The sequence below is a fragment of the Candoia aspera genome, chromosome 7, assembly GCF_035149785.1.
Source record: "Candoia aspera isolate rCanAsp1 chromosome 7, rCanAsp1.hap2, whole genome shotgun sequence".
Classification (NCBI taxonomy): Eukaryota; Metazoa; Chordata; class Lepidosauria; order Squamata; family Boidae; genus Candoia; species Candoia aspera.
In genome coordinates this window covers 76,026,031-76,045,175 of record NC_086159.1, presented here as the reverse complement: position 1 = coordinate 76,045,175, position 19,145 = coordinate 76,026,031, and the positions used below count along the sequence as shown (strand labels likewise).

The 19,145-nt window shown below is 41.2% G+C and overlaps 1 protein-coding gene across 1 annotated transcript in view; it reads left to right on the top strand.

Moving 5' to 3' along the window:
* The first annotated feature begins 1,339 nt into the window (after nucleotides 1-1,339).
* The window catches only part of FRMD4A (FERM domain containing 4A), a 291,903-nt gene continuing 274,097 nt past the window's right edge, over nucleotides 1,340-19,145 (top strand). Inside the window, exon 1 of the mRNA XM_063308199.1 lies at nucleotides 1,340-1,488. Coding sequence (XP_063164269.1) covers nucleotides 1,423-1,488 — 66 coding nt within the window. The 5' untranslated portion in view covers nucleotides 1,340-1,422. The remainder of the gene's footprint in view (nucleotides 1,489-19,145) is intronic.

Sequence of the window (19,145 nt, the reverse complement as noted above, 5' to 3'; positions counted from 1 at the left end):
ATTTATTTTATTTATTTATTACTCAAATTTAGCCACCGCCCATCTCCCCCAGAAGATAAATATAGATTACTGGATATCTCTGTAAGAAAATATTGTTGTGGAGATTTCTCATCCCTTCCAACCTTTTGGCCATGCTGGATGTAAAAACTACATGTTTGTTTGTTTGAAGATTTCTATGGCCCGACTCATAACAATGTGACTTAAGGCATTGTACAATGATGAAAACAAAACTACAATGTCCCACTGACCAAAGAAAAAAAAGCCAAAGGTCAACAACAACAATGCACATGGATGAGGCATGCCAGCATATACTACAACTCCCAAGACGTGCTCACCTAACATCCTGGCCCCAAGGTTAAAAAGATAACAGGTCTTCCACCAATAAATTAATAGCGGCTTTGGCTTTTGGGTCTTCCTCCTTCTGCAGCATTTCAAGCAAGAGTAGATTTGCTGGGTTTTATGGGAGATGTAGTCCAAAACATCTGATAGGCCTAGATTGCCTATCCCTGATCTAAAACATTGTTCTGTCTATGTCCCAGATCTATCATATCATCACATTGTGCATTTCCTCAGTCTCTTCTTTGCATTTTGTTCAGGGAAGAACACCTGGTGATGATAGCAGTTTGAAGAGTCCTAGACATTACAGAAAGGAAGATGCCAACTCAAGACAGGCTACTTAAAAAAAAAACCCAATGTAGTTCCATTCCTTCTGTTTGGCTTAGGCATTGTTTTCTTTCTCAAGTATCTAAGGGAGCTAATAATATCTTGGGGAGAGGGGGGATTAAAAGTCTCTGTGAAACTTCAGTGCCTTGTTTCTTACACATCTATGCTCTCCTCTGTCAGCAGCAGACAGTGCTGAGTTTGATAGACCTTTAACAAAGAGCCATTGAGAAGGGTGGCTGTGTGAATTGGCCTGGAATTGGTCACAGTGAGCTTCTGTGGGACTTGCTGCTCCCACTTTACAATGGCCTCCAGTGTGCTGAGCCATTTGCTCAAAGGTCAAAACTAAACAGTGAAATGCACCAGGGTCCAAAACTCTGATTCTCCTATAAATATCAGTCTCTGTTAAAGTAACTGCACTCTACGTCCCATCTTTAATGCAGCTGCCTGGTTGTGAACCTTTCTCATGAGACTTCTTCTTCTGGGGGCTTTCCTGATGCACCAGTGCCATTCATCTAACTTGTGAAGTTCAGGGAGGGATAACACCGCAACTCCTCCCCCTTTTGATGCCTTCACCTCTAGCTACAGAAATCAAGATTTCTTGGTCAGCACAGTGAGATCCAGGGGTTCTTGGGAGGACTTGTGCTTCTGTGGTTCTGTAAATAGTCCAGCTGGGCACAGTTGATTGAGTGAGATCATTGGGACCAATTGGGTTGGGGCTCTTCGACTGTCTTGGCTTGCTGGATTTGAGCAAGTGTTGCAATGACGTTAGCTGCCAAGTTAGAAGACATTGAAGTCACTCTGGAGCACCTGCTGATGGATGTGTTTGTAAGTAGACCTTGACTTTCTCTTCAAAGGGACAAGCTGATTGTTCGGACAGCAGCAGATTAATTTTACTGATTATTGTGGTATGTATAATCCTGTTAGACTCCAATGTAGGCAGGGTATATTTAGGAATCTGTGCATGTGGTAAGAGTTGAAACGGATGCAGCAGCTTCAAGAGTCAGAAGGCTGAGGAATGACAAGCCAGATGGTGTTGATTCAAAAAGGCAAGAAGAAAACGTGCAGAATTTAAATCTCAGGGCCAGTATATATTGGGCAGGACTTCAGCCTTGCCTCTACAATTGAGAAAGCTGTTGTGATGTGCCTGTAGTCGTTGTAAAAGAATGTGAGAACCAGTGTATTGGATATATTAGAGATATACTTGCACTGGTTTTTAACCAGATTTTATTAGAGATTACTATGCCTAGCAATCAAAAGAGATAGTCTAAATTTACCTTATTCATTTGACAGAATCAAATCCAGCCTCCTTCAGGTAATTATTTTATATGGGGAAAAGGATTCACTACCACTACACATGACTAGGTACTTCTTCCTTTAAGTAACATTCTTTTACTATCTCCATCATTTGGCAAATTCCATTCCTTCTGCACAGGACAGTCGCCCTTCTTGGCTGAGCCAACATCATTATTTCACTTTCTTCTATTCCTCTTTGCAGCTACTGTTTTCTTCCATGAATTCATTAATTCTCTTCCTCCACATTCCTATCCCTGACATTTTGGTTGTAACTGTTTTCCATATCTGCTCTCTCTTATCACCTCTAAATTTCTACTGAAAGCAAGGCAAGGAATATTCTGGGACACTTTTTATTGGTGGACTTGCATAGCCTTTTCAGTTCAATACCACCATCTTTCTTCTATTCTCTTTGCTATTACCTAGAACACAGCTTATGGCCTAAGTCAATAGATTACTTTTGTTTTCCTGGCACTTTCTTGCAGATTTTAAAGACGCAGCAAAAAGCATACATTGTCCCTAGTGAACCTTATGAGGCTGATCTAAATTACTTGTTTAAAAATTGCTTATGTATACTGGATTCCCATGGGTGATTGTGGGTGAGATGGGGAGGCAAGGAACATCACACATCTCATTCTGGCTTGTGGCAGATTCCTATGGTGGTTCTTAGCACATAGGATCCTTTGCAGACTCCCACAAATGAAAATGAAAAATGCTTTCTCACATGAACAGGGTAAGGTTTGATAGGGAGGAGATGACAAAGAGTGGAGAGGCAGAAGCAGGAGTCATGGGGAGAGAGAAGAATAAAAGAGGACTCTGTTTGAGCAAGTGGAATGGTTTCATGTGGGGATGAATGTTAAGGGTTGGGCTGAAGTCTTCACAGAAATGACTGGTCACACTTTTAGGGAAGATGGTCAACAACTTGGTCATGTGGTGTAGAGTTTGAATCATCAGGTGCCAGTTGTGGCATTGCCATATTAATTCAAATGCCAAATCCTCTTAGACATGAGTCCCCCGTCGGGGGAGATGGGCGGTGATACAAATTTAAATAATAAATAAAATAATAAACTGTTGGGTCAATTCTTTCCACTAACTGTCTTTAACCAATTGCCTTTCCTTCAGATAGAAGCAAGTGAGAATAGTGAGATACCATTTTGTGCTTCCTGTCTCTCTAAACCAGTGTTCTCAATGTTAGCAACTTTAAGACGTGTGGACTTCAGCTCCCAGAATTCCCCAGCCAGCATGGGGAATGAGTTGAAGTCCACATGTCTTAAAGTTGCCAAGGTTGAGAAACACTGCTCTAAACTGCTTTCTTTCTATTGTGGGTGACCATTGGGTGGGGATGGGGATGGGGGTGGGGGTCAAAAAACCCAAGATGGTGGTAGCTTGTCATGTACTGTAGGCCTTTATATGTAGCAGATAGTGTTTGCCCATGCTTTGCCTTTCAACTATCTACAAGATTTTTCAAATATCTACAACAGACTTCCAGATGGGGCTAGACTACAATTCCCAGCATCCCCATTCAGTTGGGGCTGTTCCTGATTTAGTAAGCCAATTATAGATCATAAACCTGAGGAGCGAGACTGTATTAATATGTAACAGCTGCTGTGGAGACCTTTTTGATTAAGGAGAGAAGAAAATTATAATTACATCCAATAATAGTTTATGGATGAGCCTACTTGAGCTTGTCTGCTCTGTGAAAAGATAAGTAGCAGACGGGGAGCATGAATCAAAAGTTGGGAACCAAATCTTACCCATTGGCACAGTGTTCCTCTGAGCTTCCCAGAATCTAGATGACATTGTGTAAGTCCGAACCCTTGTTTGAATGGGCCATTGTTGCCCAATGACAACTGTGCCCATGACTTATTTTTCCTGGTTACTTCTGAGTTCAAAAAAGCAGAACTGGTAAAGGATGCTTCAGCCAAATCTTAGTTATCTTGGCTTTGGAAATTAAAACCCCAGTGTTAAAACAGCTCCTAAGATAGCCTTGATGAAGGAAGGCCTGAGTCATTAGGAGAACCAGTAAGAGAAAATAAATGACAAATTAGTCCTGGGAAAGAATAGAACATGAGAAAGGATTCAAAATTATCCTGCCTTGATTCTGCTTGGTATAAGAGTGAGCAGAGGGTAACTCTAGCAGGTGTTCAAGGTTCTGTTATAATGCCCTACAACAATAAAATTCAGTTCCAATAGTCCTTGCAGGGGTCTGATTCCTGAGGTGGCCTACTCGAAGGAGTGACACTGGCTGATAAACGACCCACCCTCATTGCATCGTGCATTGATAGCTTTGCTGTAAGAGCTGGTAAGCATGGTGCAAAAACATATGGGCCCTGCAACCATGTGGATGGGACAAATGTTAAAAAACAACACAGCAACAACATAGCACTTGCCACTGAAAATATCTTACAGCTACGCAAGTGAAGAAAATATTATTTTTCCACTCAACTGTGATTGGTAAATGGAGGGGGGGATTTATTTATTTAGTTGAATAGAAAAGGAAAAAGAAAAAAGGACAAGGAAACAGAAAGCAAAACAAAAAATATACACACACAAATACATATATATGAGGGCTTCATACACGCACATGCGCACACACACACACACATGTGGGTATAAGGTTTACCCAACAGTTTCAATAAAAGCTGATCTTATTTCATCATGATCGTCCATATGTAATCTACATCTGTAAGCAACTCATTCAAAAGGCACAGGTAGCATCAGGTCTTCAATCCCCTGAGTAACTGGCATCATGAATTGGAGGATAAATCTCTTAGCAATGGGAAGAATGACAGAGCAAATCCATTTCTATTGTCCAGCTGTCCATTTCCATGTAATAGGCACGTGTTCAAAATGAAGCTTTCCTATGGGAGGGTCTGAATGCTGAGAGGAAGTTTACATGGTTGATGGAGACCCTGGCCATTTTTGTTTGCAGTTACGCTGTGCCATCTATATTCCCCATCACTTTAATCCTATAAGTCTTCATTTTGCCTCCAGTCCCCATTATGATTTGGCTAATACAAATGGACCAAAATATCTCTAGGCCCACACTCTGTTATTATGGCACAGATAATACAGACATGTCCATAAAGCTTTACAGAGAGGTCCAAACTTGAAATAAGGAAGAATTTCCTGACTGAGAGAGCCATTAAGCAATGAAATAGCCTGCCTCCTGAAGTTGTAGGTGCTCCATCGTTGGAGATTTGGAGATTTTCAAGCAAAGGTTGGGCAGCCATTTGTCTGGGATGGTGTGAGGATTCCTGTCCTGGGCAGGGAGGTTGACTAGAAGACCTCCAACATCCCTTCCAATCCTAGGATTCTATGATTCTAAGTCCTCTAACTTTAGAAGATTGAACATTTTGTTGGTCATCACTATCCTATGTATTTAGGTAGCAAAGGGACAGTGAAAAAGACCTGAGTGTTTCTTCCTAACACAAAGTAACAGGAGAAAGCAAAGTATATTAAGGTGCTAAAATTAACACTGCTCAACAATTTCCCAGCAGCATAAAACTCAATATTCAGATGAGCATCTGGCCATTCATCTGGATTATCTCAGATAATGGAAAGCCAACCAGCCCCCCAGAATTTTCTTCCCATACATCTTTATCTCTGTCAGTGTTATTACTTTAAACGTGAAATGATGCATGTCATAGCAGAGCTCTTTAATGCTCCTGTGGCCTCATGTCTTCTAAACTGACATATATATTTGCAAATCGTGGCAATATACAATTCTGGGACCTTTTAAATCCCAGTTTCCCTAGAAGAGCACCAGGCTGAGATGAAGAAATGCATTCTTATTTTTCCTTTCACTTTAAGAGCATAAATCATACTGATGGGTTTACACTGAGCAACGCTTATAACAGAATTACATCCATGTAAATCAGAGGCAAGGGCAGCCTAAAGTCTGATCAATCACATGCTTGATGGGACTCAATCAAAACTTCATGAGAAGTTCCCACAGAATATCAATATGTATGTAGGCACTTCCCCAGTTGCTGGTCAGAAGGATGCCGTCCTTTGTCTGTTCTCAAAAACTCTAGACATTTTGAACAAGTGTAATAGGCACGTGTTCAAAATGAAGTTTTCCTATGAGAGGGTCTGAATGCTGAGAGGAAGTTTACATGGTGGAGATGGGCAGTGGTAGAGATGGGTGGTGATAAAAATATAAATAAATAAATAAATTTTGCAAAAGCGATCTCTCCCTGGTGGTGATGAAGAAGGAGAAATGGAAAAGGAGAAAAGAGATGGCAGAAACAGATAGGCTGGATGAAGACATCCCCTCTCTTGATCAATTGAATTAACATGCACATGATCCAAGATGATTGGGTCAGTCCTCCAAGCTGCCTCAAAGGAACGTGGAAAGCTGGTCATGTCCTTTCCCATCTCTGTTGGACTGAGTTTGTTTTTTGAACCTGTAAAACAGTGTTTCTCAACCTTGGCAACTTTAAGATGTGTGGAATTCAACTTCCAGAATCCCCCAGCCAGCTATGCTATGCTGGCTGGGGAATTCTGGGAATTGAAGCCCACACACCTTAAAGTTGTCAAGGTTGAGAAGCACTACTGTAAAAGCTTGATACATGTGGTGCTACTCTGGGAAGAGTCAGGATAGAGTCAGGAGACCTTTTGCATCTGGCTATGCGGCTACAGAAGGTGAAAGCTGAAACAGGGACAGAGTTCCAGGAAAAGCTCGGTTCCTGGGAGCTCTCTGGGACTTTGCTTCTATCTCAGAAGGGAGAAGAGCCAATTAACACCCCCACCCCCACCCCCACCCAGTAAGCAGGTTACCAGACTAGGGTGATTTGGGGTTACCTAAGCCTCCTCTGTGCTAGTTATCTGGATCAGTTGTCTGGGTTAGCATCTTTGTCAGATGCCATTCACCCTCTGTTTAAACATCTCCAATGAAGGCAAGGTTCAGCCAAAATCTACTTGGAATCCATTATTTTTTCTTCTGCCTTCAAAATGTTTCTACCCTGTCCTCTGCATGACAGCCTTTCAGATACCTGAAGGCAGCCATCCTGTCTCCCTGCAGTCTTCTCTTCTTCATGCTAAACATGTGCAGTGCCTCCAACCATCCCTTGTAAGTCTTTCTGTCCAGGCCCTTTATCATCTTGGTTGTTGTCCTCTGGATGTGCCTTAGTTTGGTAATGCCTTCCTAAAATGTGGTGCCCAGAACTGGATTCATATTCAAGGCTCAGCCTGACTAATATAGAATAGAGAGGAATTATGATTGTTCTTGATTGCAACAACACTGCACTTCTGCTCATACCACCCAGAGTCATTGCAATACGAGATGGGCGATAAAGGAATATGATAATTAAATTAAATTAAATTAAATTAAATTAAATTAAATTAAATTAAATTAAATTAAATTAAATTAAATTAAATTAGTGTTGCATTTGCTTTTGTTGAAGCTGCAACACACTTTTGGCTTATGTTCAACTTGTGATCCCACCAAGATGTCCAGATCCTTCTCACATGTACTACTGCCCTATCCTATACTCATGGCTTTGATTTTTTTTTTACCCAATTGTTAGGCTTTTCGTTTGTCCCTATTGAAATTCAACTTGCTGATTTCTGCAAGAAATGAGTTACATGGCAAGTATTTCAAAATATGCCCAACACTGTAGGCTGGATTGCAAGAGAAATGGGTCCTTGGCATTGCAGTGATGACAAGACTATTCAAGGTAACAGGCCTTACAATTTATAAAAAAAAGAAAAGGGGGGGGGAGTTAAAACTCTCAGCCGAAGCCATGGAAGTGCTGAAGGGTCCTTTCCTACATTTCATCAGCACATGATATTCTGCCTGAGAGAGGCTGCTTGGAATATCATTCCTTGATAGACTTGGATGTGAGATAGCTCTTCAAATTCCTTATTTTATTAATAAAATAAAACCTGCTTTCCTGTAGCCCACTTATCATATGGAGAACTATCCTGTGTTGCAAATAGCCATGTTTTCCAATTAGGGAAGGGAAGCAAATCTGCAATTGTTTCCTGACAGTTAGAATATTTGCTTCCCCTCGATATCTGGAAGTTTCTCTCATATGCAGCATTGCAAACACACATTAGTCACATTATCAACAGTGTTCTTGTTAACACTGTTGGCATTACAGTAACCCCACCCCATATAGCTGCTGTAATGCTGGCACTTTCTTTCTCTTTGTTCTAAAAGGACACCTAAAATGTTTGTTGGCTTCTGTGAAATGAGATCAAAGGGGAAGCATCAGACAGAGCATTAACTATCATCAGGCTATATTGACCAGAAAATGCAGCCCTGGTAGCCATATCTTAGCCAAAGCAGGTTCCAAAAATGAGATAAAATTTCTCCAAACTCAGGAAGGCAGAACTTGCCTTTGCCATGCTTTCCGTGATAAATCTGGGGGGAAAATAGACTATCATGAAATATTGGGAGGGTTACACTATTGGCTGAGTGAGTTCTCTTAAATGGTATTTGGTTTGTTTGTTGGTCTAGAATAGGAACCATCAGCCATAAGACCAAGAGGGGTGCCTGCAAGGTGGGTGGGTGGGGCGGGGGGTAGGAGATGTTTAAAAAAAAGTCCTGAGCAAATTGCTTGTCCTCACTGTTTGCTGGCTTTTGGAGCTCAGCCTTTAAATATTCACAGTGCTCCTGAGGCAGATCAGGGAAACTTTAGAGACATTAAAAGGGTGGCTGGATCCAGCCATCTGGCATTCCTCGCAATGCCAAGTCAAGACAGGAGCTTAAAGAGAAGGCAGGACGTGTACAAGGCACACAGATGTCATTGCTGTGGTAGAAATAAGTCCCCCCCACCCCACCCCAGTGCAAAAGAAAACACAGCTCCAACACAGATCTGATCAGGACTGGACAAACAATAGTTTGCAATTATGCTAATAGTAGCAGTGGAAGCTGGCCAAAATTGCCCTAGTTCTTTAAGGAATTGATGGCATTCAGTTATGAATTATATGTGTAGACTGTGGCCAAAATGTTCTTTGTTACCCAAATGTTGGTTTGATTACTGTTGCTTTATGAACCCAATATCAGTCCTTAAATCTGCACTCCAGAAGAAGGGGACAATGGGATTTCCCAAAGCAAATTCCAGGCGGCGTGCCTCGTTATGTGTGTTAATTGCCTAAACATCTTTGCAGTCTCTTCTGATCTTGGGGATTCCAAATATGAAAAACTGTTTCATCCATTTTAATGAAACATGCCATAATTTTTGATACCTTCACAATGTAAAGTGTTCCATTAACCTATATGAGAAACAATAGACTGCTCTGCTCTGCAGAGCTGTTGGGACCTGCTAATTGAGCGGAAAGGAAGCCGGCAGGTACTTTGTACTGTCACAAATCATGCATAATGTAGGAGCTGCTTCGCCTGGCTCCTATGCACAGGCAGGAGCCAAGAGGAATGGGCTCGTCCATGTCACAGTGAGAAACGGGGTTGGGCTGTAGATGGCTGGACTGCATGTTGCCCAGTATACCTGCCTGGGTTCAGTTGCAGAGCTACTGGGTTGAATGCAAGAAACAAAGTATTGATCTTCTGACCAGCACAGAGCAAAGGCCACTCTTTATGACCAGTCCAGGCACTCAAAGATGTCACAAAGGTTAACATTACCCACTGTTTCCCATTTTCTTGATTCAACACTGTAACGTTCAGTCCATAACAGATATCAATGTTTAAACTTCAAAAATAGATGGCCAGGTTCCGACTTTGACCCTAAATTGATGGTGCCCTGGAATTCTGCACAAAATGACACACTTGGAAATAGGAAGGTTGTTTTTGTGAGGACGTGGTAGTAGAAAGGGGAGGGGCAAACTAATGTCGGTAAGAAGAAACAATTTCTGTGCTTGGCTTTTTGTGCTCCTGACATCCATATTGGACATTTGCAATAGGAACCAGGGGGGAATGTGGGAGAGGGGTCAAAAAAGTCAAGCTGGGAATTGCAACTGTGCAATTGAACCCCTGCCTCTTTTTTACATGCATCACATGTAGATGTGGTAGGTACAGTCCTCACCCAGTGCATGATATTGGGGTCAGGTTTAAGGTCAAAGGAAATTGTACGAGCTGTACCACAGTCTCATTATCATGCAATTCATTAACTAGCCTGAGGCAAGCCATTTTCATCCACAACCTGCCTTTGCAGGTCAAGCCTGATCCACATTACAGGCCTGTCGTAAGGTCATTGAAGTGATCCTTATGACAGCTTTTGACCATACTAAAATCAACATAATTAGGCAGCGTTATCGTTTCAAAGCAATAACGAGAATAAGTGCAAAAGTCTAAAATAAAGTTATAGTCTGCCAAGAAAACGTCACGAAAGTGGCATCCCCCCAAAGGGTCAGACATGACTCGGTGCTTGCACAGAGGACCTTTCACATCATCACAAGCATCTACAGGCTATATTTTATTTGTTAAGTGCCTTTCTATTAGCTGTTCATTGTATATGCATAATGGAATTTAGGTAAAATATCCTCCAGTTGAACTTGATTCCCAGTGACCATATCCATTCTGGGCAGTGTCATGGAAGTGGGGAAGTGGTTTGTCACTGTCTTCTTCTAGGGTCTTTTGCTATTTCTCTGACATTTTTAATTCTCTGACATCTCTACAACCCTGAAATGACCCAATGGCTTCTCATCCAAATACTAACCAGGGACAGCCCTGCTTAACTTCCAAGATCAGCCAGTGTTGGAAGTTGCTCAGCTCCTGGGACCTTGACCTGTAGTTTTCAGGAAATAGCTTGCAAAAGAATAATGCAATCATAATCAAAAAATGTTCCTGGATTAGCTCCCCACCCAAGCAATTACATGATGTCAGATCCTTAGTGGGCTTAGCTGTAGTTCAACAGAGAATGCAGTCCATTGATTTTTCTAGCAGAAGCTGTGGAAATTTCTCCGGAAGTTGGGGGTGCACCATTTCCCCATAAGTGGAAGCTCTACCTCACCTTTTCTCCTGGTTCCTAGACTATTCCCCTCTCTGCAGATTGAAGCTCCTGTTGTTTCAAACGATCATTTCTCTGCTTAACTCACCTGAGCAGAGAAATGGCCCCATAGTGACACATTGCATTGGTGGCTTTGCAACTAACTCTTATCACAAATCCTCCAATGTTTAAAATGCCAAATAAAATAGCTTGTGGATGGGGGAGCCATGCTGTGGCTGGGTGGAGCAAGCCACCAGTTGGACACCAATGTTGGGTCACTTGGATGATTGCATTGATTGCCTCATGTAGCAATTTCTGTGATTTGAGCTTGCTAGGGTAAGGACAACCATGGGTGAGCTTGAAAGAGTTTCCAAGGGTTTGGGAAGCAGAATGGTGACAGTGTGGAAAGGACGCGTTCCAGTTCCCGAAAACTTCAGTTCACTTGAAGTCTCAAGACCAAAGGTCACTTTGCTGATCCCTGACAACATTGCAGCAACATGGCTCAGAAGCAGCCACGTCCAACAACGTCCCTCTATGATTAATGGGTGTCCCATAAGAGCATGCAGAGAAAGATAAAAATCCAAATGATTCAGTATATTGGCAGCAATGAAAGGGAGTCTGGGCTTAAGGATGCATAAGAAATATGTAACAAAATCATGGAATGATGAAGGGGGGTTGATATTCGTTCTTTTAAGCTGGTGGTGCTCATGGTTTTGACACTACTTGTAACTTGTGGGGCTGAACTGATCTGAAGGAATTTTTCAGGGTTCTCTGGTTCATATATGACAGAAGAAAACTCACCACAGTGATTCTTTGGTAAAAATTTTAGGTAAGTAAACTTGTATCTACTTGTTTGTACTTTTATGTACTTTTAAGTACTTTTATGTAAATAAACTCCCGTTAATCAAGTGGATCTTAAATCCCATGTTGAAGAACCATCAGAGCTTACTTTTCTTTGGATTGTAGTCAGATTATCAAGTTATCCTGTCAAATAAATTAGGCATGTACATTTACAAAATACAGAAACAAACAGCTTCTTTCCCTCTGAGACACAATCCATCTAGCGATCATTTCCTGATAAAGGCCAAGCAGCACTTGGAGAATCATTCCGATTATTATTATTTATTAAATTTATATAGCCGCCCATCTCACATACGTGATTCTGGGCAGCATACAATAAAATAATCAAGTAAACAATTATAAAACAACAATATAATAAACAATTTTAAAAATTAAAACAATATAAAATAATTTAAGACACAGATATAAATAAGACCATGAGAGAATGGACCAGCATCCTTCACGTAGTGTAGTCACCTTGCAGAGTCCCTACGTCTGTGGGATCCCCAAGTCTGTTGAAAGAGCCCAGTTTTGAGAGATTTCCTAACTACCAATAGTTTTGTGATGCACCTTTTCCACAGCAAATGAACATTTTAGATTATTATGAAGCCAAAACCATACGGAGACAGAGGAAGGAAGGCCAACGTAGTCCACATTTCCAGATATTGGAGTTAGCCAGAACTCTTTTCACTGGTATAAACAGTCAATTGGCATATCGTGGGCAGCTCAAGAGATGGAACAAAATGTTGACTCCATTTTGGGCAAACCACTTTTTTCACCTACTGCAACAGCTTCCTTCCAAAACTTCTACACTCACAACAGGCCTCTACCTACTGTAGGAGACAAATCATATTCTAGTTGTAGATCTGATTCTGAAATGCATATTAGGCAGAACAGGAAAACAGAACAGGGCCTGATGACCCTGGAGGGGAAGAAGACAGATAACAAAAAACAGATTGTTGTATTTTCCATGATGTGAAGGGAGTCAGGATATGGGTACCATAAAGGACATTGTTTATGTCAGAAGATGCTAGTATCAGCAGAAAGGGCAGCCTCCTTAGAAGAGCAGATGGAGAGGCACCTGGTCAGTCCATAGTAAGGTCACCCCATGTTGTTATCAGATTCTACATTCCTGTGATAAAGGTCATGTTACAGTTTATGCTGCTTTTGTAAGTCTTATATATTATTTCAGAAGGTATATAATCTGTAACCTTGTGGGCTTTGGGTCTCTTCTGTGTTCCGTTAGCGAGAAGGCCACTGATCACTAGTTGTGCACACCAATAAAAGATGCTTTGTCACATCTGTCTCCAAGTGCTTTGGTTCCTTACTTAAGTGAGCATTTTCCTCACAGCACCACCTACCTGTTTAATTTAATTTAATGTGGCCTACTTTTGAGTAAACATGTGAAAGACTGTGTTGTCAGCCTTTGCATCTCCTGGATTTCTCCTTCCTGTGGGGAGCGTGAATGAATTCAAGTTGGCCATCCTGATCCAAAGAAAAAATAACAGTGGCCACACACACTTTTACCTGCCTGTTTGGAATAAACTCAGTAACTAGAAGACTGAAATACAAATTCCATGGAGGTTTCCAAATTGCTCCAAGACCAGATCATTTACTAACTGTGGGTTAGCAATCATTAGCTTATTCTTAACAAATGAAAAGAATGTTTAATCACATGGCAGCTCTCTTCACCCCATGGCAAGATCATACAGATGTCCCAGATGAATCCCTAGTGAGAGTTTCTGGGGAAATAGATCATGTTCAACCTTGATTCTACAGAGAAGAGTCCAGGATTCTCACCGGGGTCATCCTCTTAACCTGCCAGGAATGGTTTGCTATTGCCTCGGTGTCAGGTTGCCCAGAATTGGAAACAGGACGCCAGGCTAGATAGGCTTCAGGATCCATGTGAGCTCTTTTGTGTTGTTAAATCAAGATTACATTCCAGTTTTCACTCGTGCGACATAAATATGTACTTCTTTCTTATCTCTTGTCGGCGTCTTTAATTAGCCTTCACAATATATGTGCATCTGGATTTGTGGGAATGTCCAAGATTATGGTGAGTTTGTATAAGCAGATGTTGATGGATGGTGCTAAACTTTTGGTTACCAGACCTCTGGGGTGTTTATCATTATGAATTCTTGAAAGAAAGAGAAAGGAATAGACTGTGCACGCATAAATTCTTAATGGGAATGAGTCTGTAAATGACACTGAAATATACTCGGTGTTATTGATGGGCTTTGCAGGACTAATAAAAGTCATTGTTGCCCATACAAATGACTTCCTGCAAGCAGCTGTTTTTATGAAACCCCCTATCAATTCCAGGCTTTCCCCCACTAGTGCTAATGAATTACAGCAAGAGAAAGTTCATGCTGTCAACAATTACAGATGTCTACTTAGGAAAGGTTCAGAGGCAGTGAAAGATCCAAGGGAAGCATAACTAAAACGGGCCACTGGTTAGCTTGGTGGGACAATCATGGTTGCTTTTGTTGCAGGCCAGCATAGAAAAAGAATCCTTTGCTTATTGCTGGGCATACTGTACAAGTAGTCTGGATTGCAGACATGGAATTAGGGTCTCTTTCCAAGTAATCTAGCTGTACTATCTGAATGACTAGACTAAAAGTGGCAGAATGATGCATGGATGACTGAGTGATGGACGGAGAAAATGCACATATCAGACAGGCTTTTCTCTGTCTATTACTCCAAAGTTGTGTTACACTGTACATCTGTCATTCTCTTTTGGTTTTGAAAGGCAATAGGAGAGGCAGAATTCAATGTGATTCTTGTCCCTTCCATTGGATTTCTTCCTCTCTAATTTGCTAACAAGGGAAGGGCTACACTTAGGTTCATTTTGGATAAAGAGTTGAGAGGGTCCTTCCAAGAAGGATTGTTTATCCGCCAGAAGTACCTTTTTCTTGTTCCTTGCAGATTCAGGAGATCAGTTGAATGTGTTCTCAGGCATTGTCTGAATTCACAAACGATAATAATGAGGCTTTGGAAGAAGTGATTATTGTAAGCGGGCAGAATATTGAGAGGTAGAAATGTTCCTTTCTCCAAAAGATCCATTTTATCTACAGAGAGGTTGTTATACTCTCAAAATGACCCTTTCCAACCTGGAAATGGGCGATTCCAGGTAGACTTCTGAGTTTGCATATACCCACTGATATCTACTGATCCACCTCCCATGCTGCCTGGAATACTGAAATGGCACCTCTCATATGCTCAGGACTTCAAGAAATATCATTTCCCCTGGACTCTAAACAGCAAGATGCCCCCAGACCTTTTGTAATTTGATCCCTGTCTAAATCTGAGCATAAACAAGAAGGTTCCCAAATGCACCAACTCCTGCTTACCCCATTTTGAAATAAGCAAAGTTCAGCATCTTACCAACTAAAGAGAGTAGCGGCCCTTAATGTTCTATTAACTTTAGACTCAAAAATTACCTTAGTGTACCAATTATAGTACGGTCATTAGCAGCAGCAGCAACATTCGTGCATGACGCCCTGGACATTTCCTTGCCCAGGTCTTCTTGATGATCTGCACAAGCCCAGAAACCTGATGAACAGAAGTCACAGAAAGCTAACATTTGTTTTGCCATGCAGTATGAGCTGAAGAAGTTCTTTTAACATTAGGTAGCTAGCGTTTTACTTTCGTACACTTTGGTAGTAGTAGAGCCCAAGTTAGGATGGGGTAGGGAATTTGTGTTCTGTGATTTTTTTATACTCTAAGGCAGTGTTTCTCAACCTTAGCAACTTGATGTGTGGACTCCAGTTCTCAGAATTCCCTCAGCCACACGGCCCTAAGGCATGTTGGTTTTGCCAAAATGAACCATTGCTAGAATGCAAAAAATTCAAAGCTAATTAATAACTAATGTTATAGTGTTATTAATAACTACGGTTAACATCCTTGGACAAATTGTTAAAGGCACAGCTAGAACAGCCGGTTCAAAGCACTTTATGGGCATTTTGCTAACACCATGGACATGCTGCAACTCACTGGCATGTGGTAGTCAGAAAAGGGTTTTGAGGGTTTTTTGGGAGAGAGCAGACAGGTGGAATTGACTCAGGAATAATAAAGAAGTATAATGAATAAGCCCAGGGTCTGAATAAGAAGGACAGTTTAATGCTCGGGAACTTCATGTGGAATGAGTCACTACTATTTCAGGAGTAATAAAAGAGTTTGCAGCTGGCAAGGCAGAAAACATTTTAAATTTAACGCAAACAGTCTTGCAGAAAACCGATGCAAGATATTTTAGTTTTCATTGATTGCTAAGACTTTTCCTTCAGGTGTCAAACGCTGAAATTTTGCCCTTATTTTTAAGTTTAGTAACAAGTAAAATGGTCTTCACAACAAGATATCAGATTTAGAAGCGGGAAGCTAGTTCAGATGCTGAATTCCAAAGTTGTGACTGGACATTTGTAAGAATTGTATCTCTGCTCCCAGAAATGTCATCATCTTTTTCTCTGGGAACATTTAGTGCAGTCTTTCTCAACTGGGGTTCCACGAAAGATTGTGACTGGGGAAAAAAAATAATAACACAACTTTGCACACCATGCAGTGCTAAGTGCTCTCAATGATGGGAGTTTTTATACACTGCAACTCAGCTGCTGGCCTGCTACTCTGCTGTTGTAAATGTTGTAAAATGTGGATTGTGCAGAAATGAATTGGATTGTATTTTTTGCTATTTTTATGCAGGAGTTTCCTGAGACTTGAAAATTATTTTAAGGGTTTCTCCAGGTTGAGAAAGGCTAAGTTAGTACTTCAGAACTGAACTTCCACACAACAAATGTGCATTACTTTGAAAGCAGCTTCAGACTTCCCTTTTCTTGTAATATCAGTAATGTTGGGTTGTTGATCTGGTTTATTTCCAGCTCAGCTATGATGTGGTTGAAATCACTGCAGTGCTGGGAGGTAGGGGATCTCTTACTTCACTCTCTTCCTGATTCTTCATCTTGAGGTCTTCTAAAGGGAATGCTGGCTTGACAGCTTTGCACCCCCTCCCAAACCCCAGCAAAACAAGCAAATATGAAATTCACAAGATTTTTGTCAGTTTCTCCCTCTCTCCAACAAGGTACCAATTGGAGTGAGAAGCACCAGGCCACCAGAGTTTTTCTACCTGATTCCTCTATCCAAAGTAAGATTTGGAAATCCTAATACCAAAAATGGGAAAAACAAAAAAGACTTTACATTTCTGCCTAGTAGATCCTTATGACAGGATGAACCTTTACAAAAAATGCAAGGATTTCCAAGGTAACATGCTTTAGGCTAGTTATCCATTGTTCCAGGGTGCAGGATGCAAAACTTTGGATTTAGGTCATCTGGAGGCAGCTAATAGAGAACCTTCCTAAAATTATGAGCAATAGGTCCAGTTGCCCAGAGACCTGGTGGGCTCTGCTTTATTGAATGCATTCAGGTGGCAGCTAGAGAGCCATCTATCAGAAACACTTTATCTTGGATTGCTGAGCTGGGGTTTGGACTTGATGGTCTCCATGGCTCCCTCCAACTCTGTTTGAAAGGCCTATGAAATAATGGAATTCTTCCAACTCAGAGAGATAAAGCCATGGTAGCTTCTCAGCTCACTTCTAACAACTACTCATTTGGCCATGTAGTGATAGCAAAATGTATGCTTTTCCCTTTTGTAGAGGTTAGGGCTAAGAGAATTTCTAGATTCTAAGAGAATTTAGCTCAGGACTGTTGGCAGCTCAGGGCAGGTGCCAGCTGGTCAGCTGAAGGGAATACTTTGGTGTTTTTAGCCTTTCAAGGTTAGTGGACAGGAAGCAGTTCAAGATTATTTATGGAGACAGAAGAGCAAAAAGGGTGATTATGTGGAATGGCCCTTGGCCTGAATCAGCCAGATTCTGCTCAGGATTGGTCTGATTCCAAAGCACATGCATATTGTGTTTCCTTCTCTGCAAGCAACCCAATAAATTATAGTGTGTACAAAATAACTCACAGTACAGTACGGTGATGTCACATTATAGGCCTAGAACTATAAGGGAAAGAAGAAGAGGATGAAAAGCATTGAATGGCTATTTTCAGCAGCAGAAGTCTTGCTCCCAGCTTACCTCAGTAACACCAATGTGTTTGTTGAATTAGCATGTAAATAAACTATTACAGGTAGAAATGCACCATAATAATCTTCCACAGATTTCAGAAATACAACTCTATAACTTTGCTCTAAGCAAATTATAAGTGTCTGGTGACATCATAAGGATTAGTAGCAAATGAATTATGGCAAGAGCTTTCATAGACTGAAGCTGAACCATTGTATCTAACTGGGTGGTAGCTTCTAGCCATCCCTTTGGCTGATCTCAAAAAGCTAGATAGGGTTGGCTTGATAAGTCCTTGGACAGGAAGCCAGTGGGACATCTAAAGGTGGGAAGTCAAAGTAGACATCCAGGAAGACACCAATGGCAAGGAAGCTGCATGGATGTCTTACTTCATCTATGCATACATGACATCAGGCTTGACTCAAAAGAGACTTTACTCACTTACATTACTAGTCCACTGCATTAAATGCATCCACTGTTTCTTGAATAATTTTTCAGAAAATGTATATACCTCCCCTCCCTTAATGGCTCTTGCACAATAAAAATATCCGTTAAAGTAACGTTGAAAGAGAAAACATAAACATGCAGATAGTAGCATTAAAAAGTGATACATTGGGGAAAAGTATGTTTTGAACTATCTCCTAAAAGCACAAATGAGGGCTTGCCTGAACTCCAGTAGCCTTTTAGTCCATAAATCAGGCCCCGCCATGGAGACAGCCAGCTTGGTTGTCAGAGATTCTCATTGCCCTATTAATGTTCCAGCAGTGGGGTTGGTGGACAGCTTGGGCGTAAGTCATGGAAGGGTTGAATTGGGCTTGAACTGAAGGGAAGTCAACCAAAGGGATGTGATATCCATCCATAGATAGAGAGACAGATGCATGAGGAAGGAAGGGGGAGTGAGTGAGATGAGAGGGAAATTAAATGCAGAAAAGTACACACATTGATAGTTACCATACTAATAGTTCAGAAGCAGTTGTTGAGTGATAACATCCTTCCATTGGTGAGCAGATTAATACTTGCAGTATGATTCAAGGAAGTGTGGTCTGTGATCAAGCCCTAGGAAGTACAACTGAACCTCCGGTTGAAATGGTGGTGCTCAGCTGTTTTGTGTTACAGCCTATCTTTGAAGTTCCTTGGTTGAATATTTTCAGGTCAATGACACTGCATCCTCGGACACTGAAAGCCACTATTCTTTTTATTATTATTATTGTTGTTGTTGTTGTTGTTGTTGTTGTTGCCATTTCTGATATCCAATTTGTATCTGTTTATTGTTTGGCATGAGGAATAGGCTGAAGGTCCTTTGCATAATGCAGCAAGAATTACTGTCAATAGTTGTCTCAAACAAAAATTTGGAAACACTACAAATGCAAGCACACACACATGTATGCCTTTATCAAGGAGAAAAAGAAGCTAA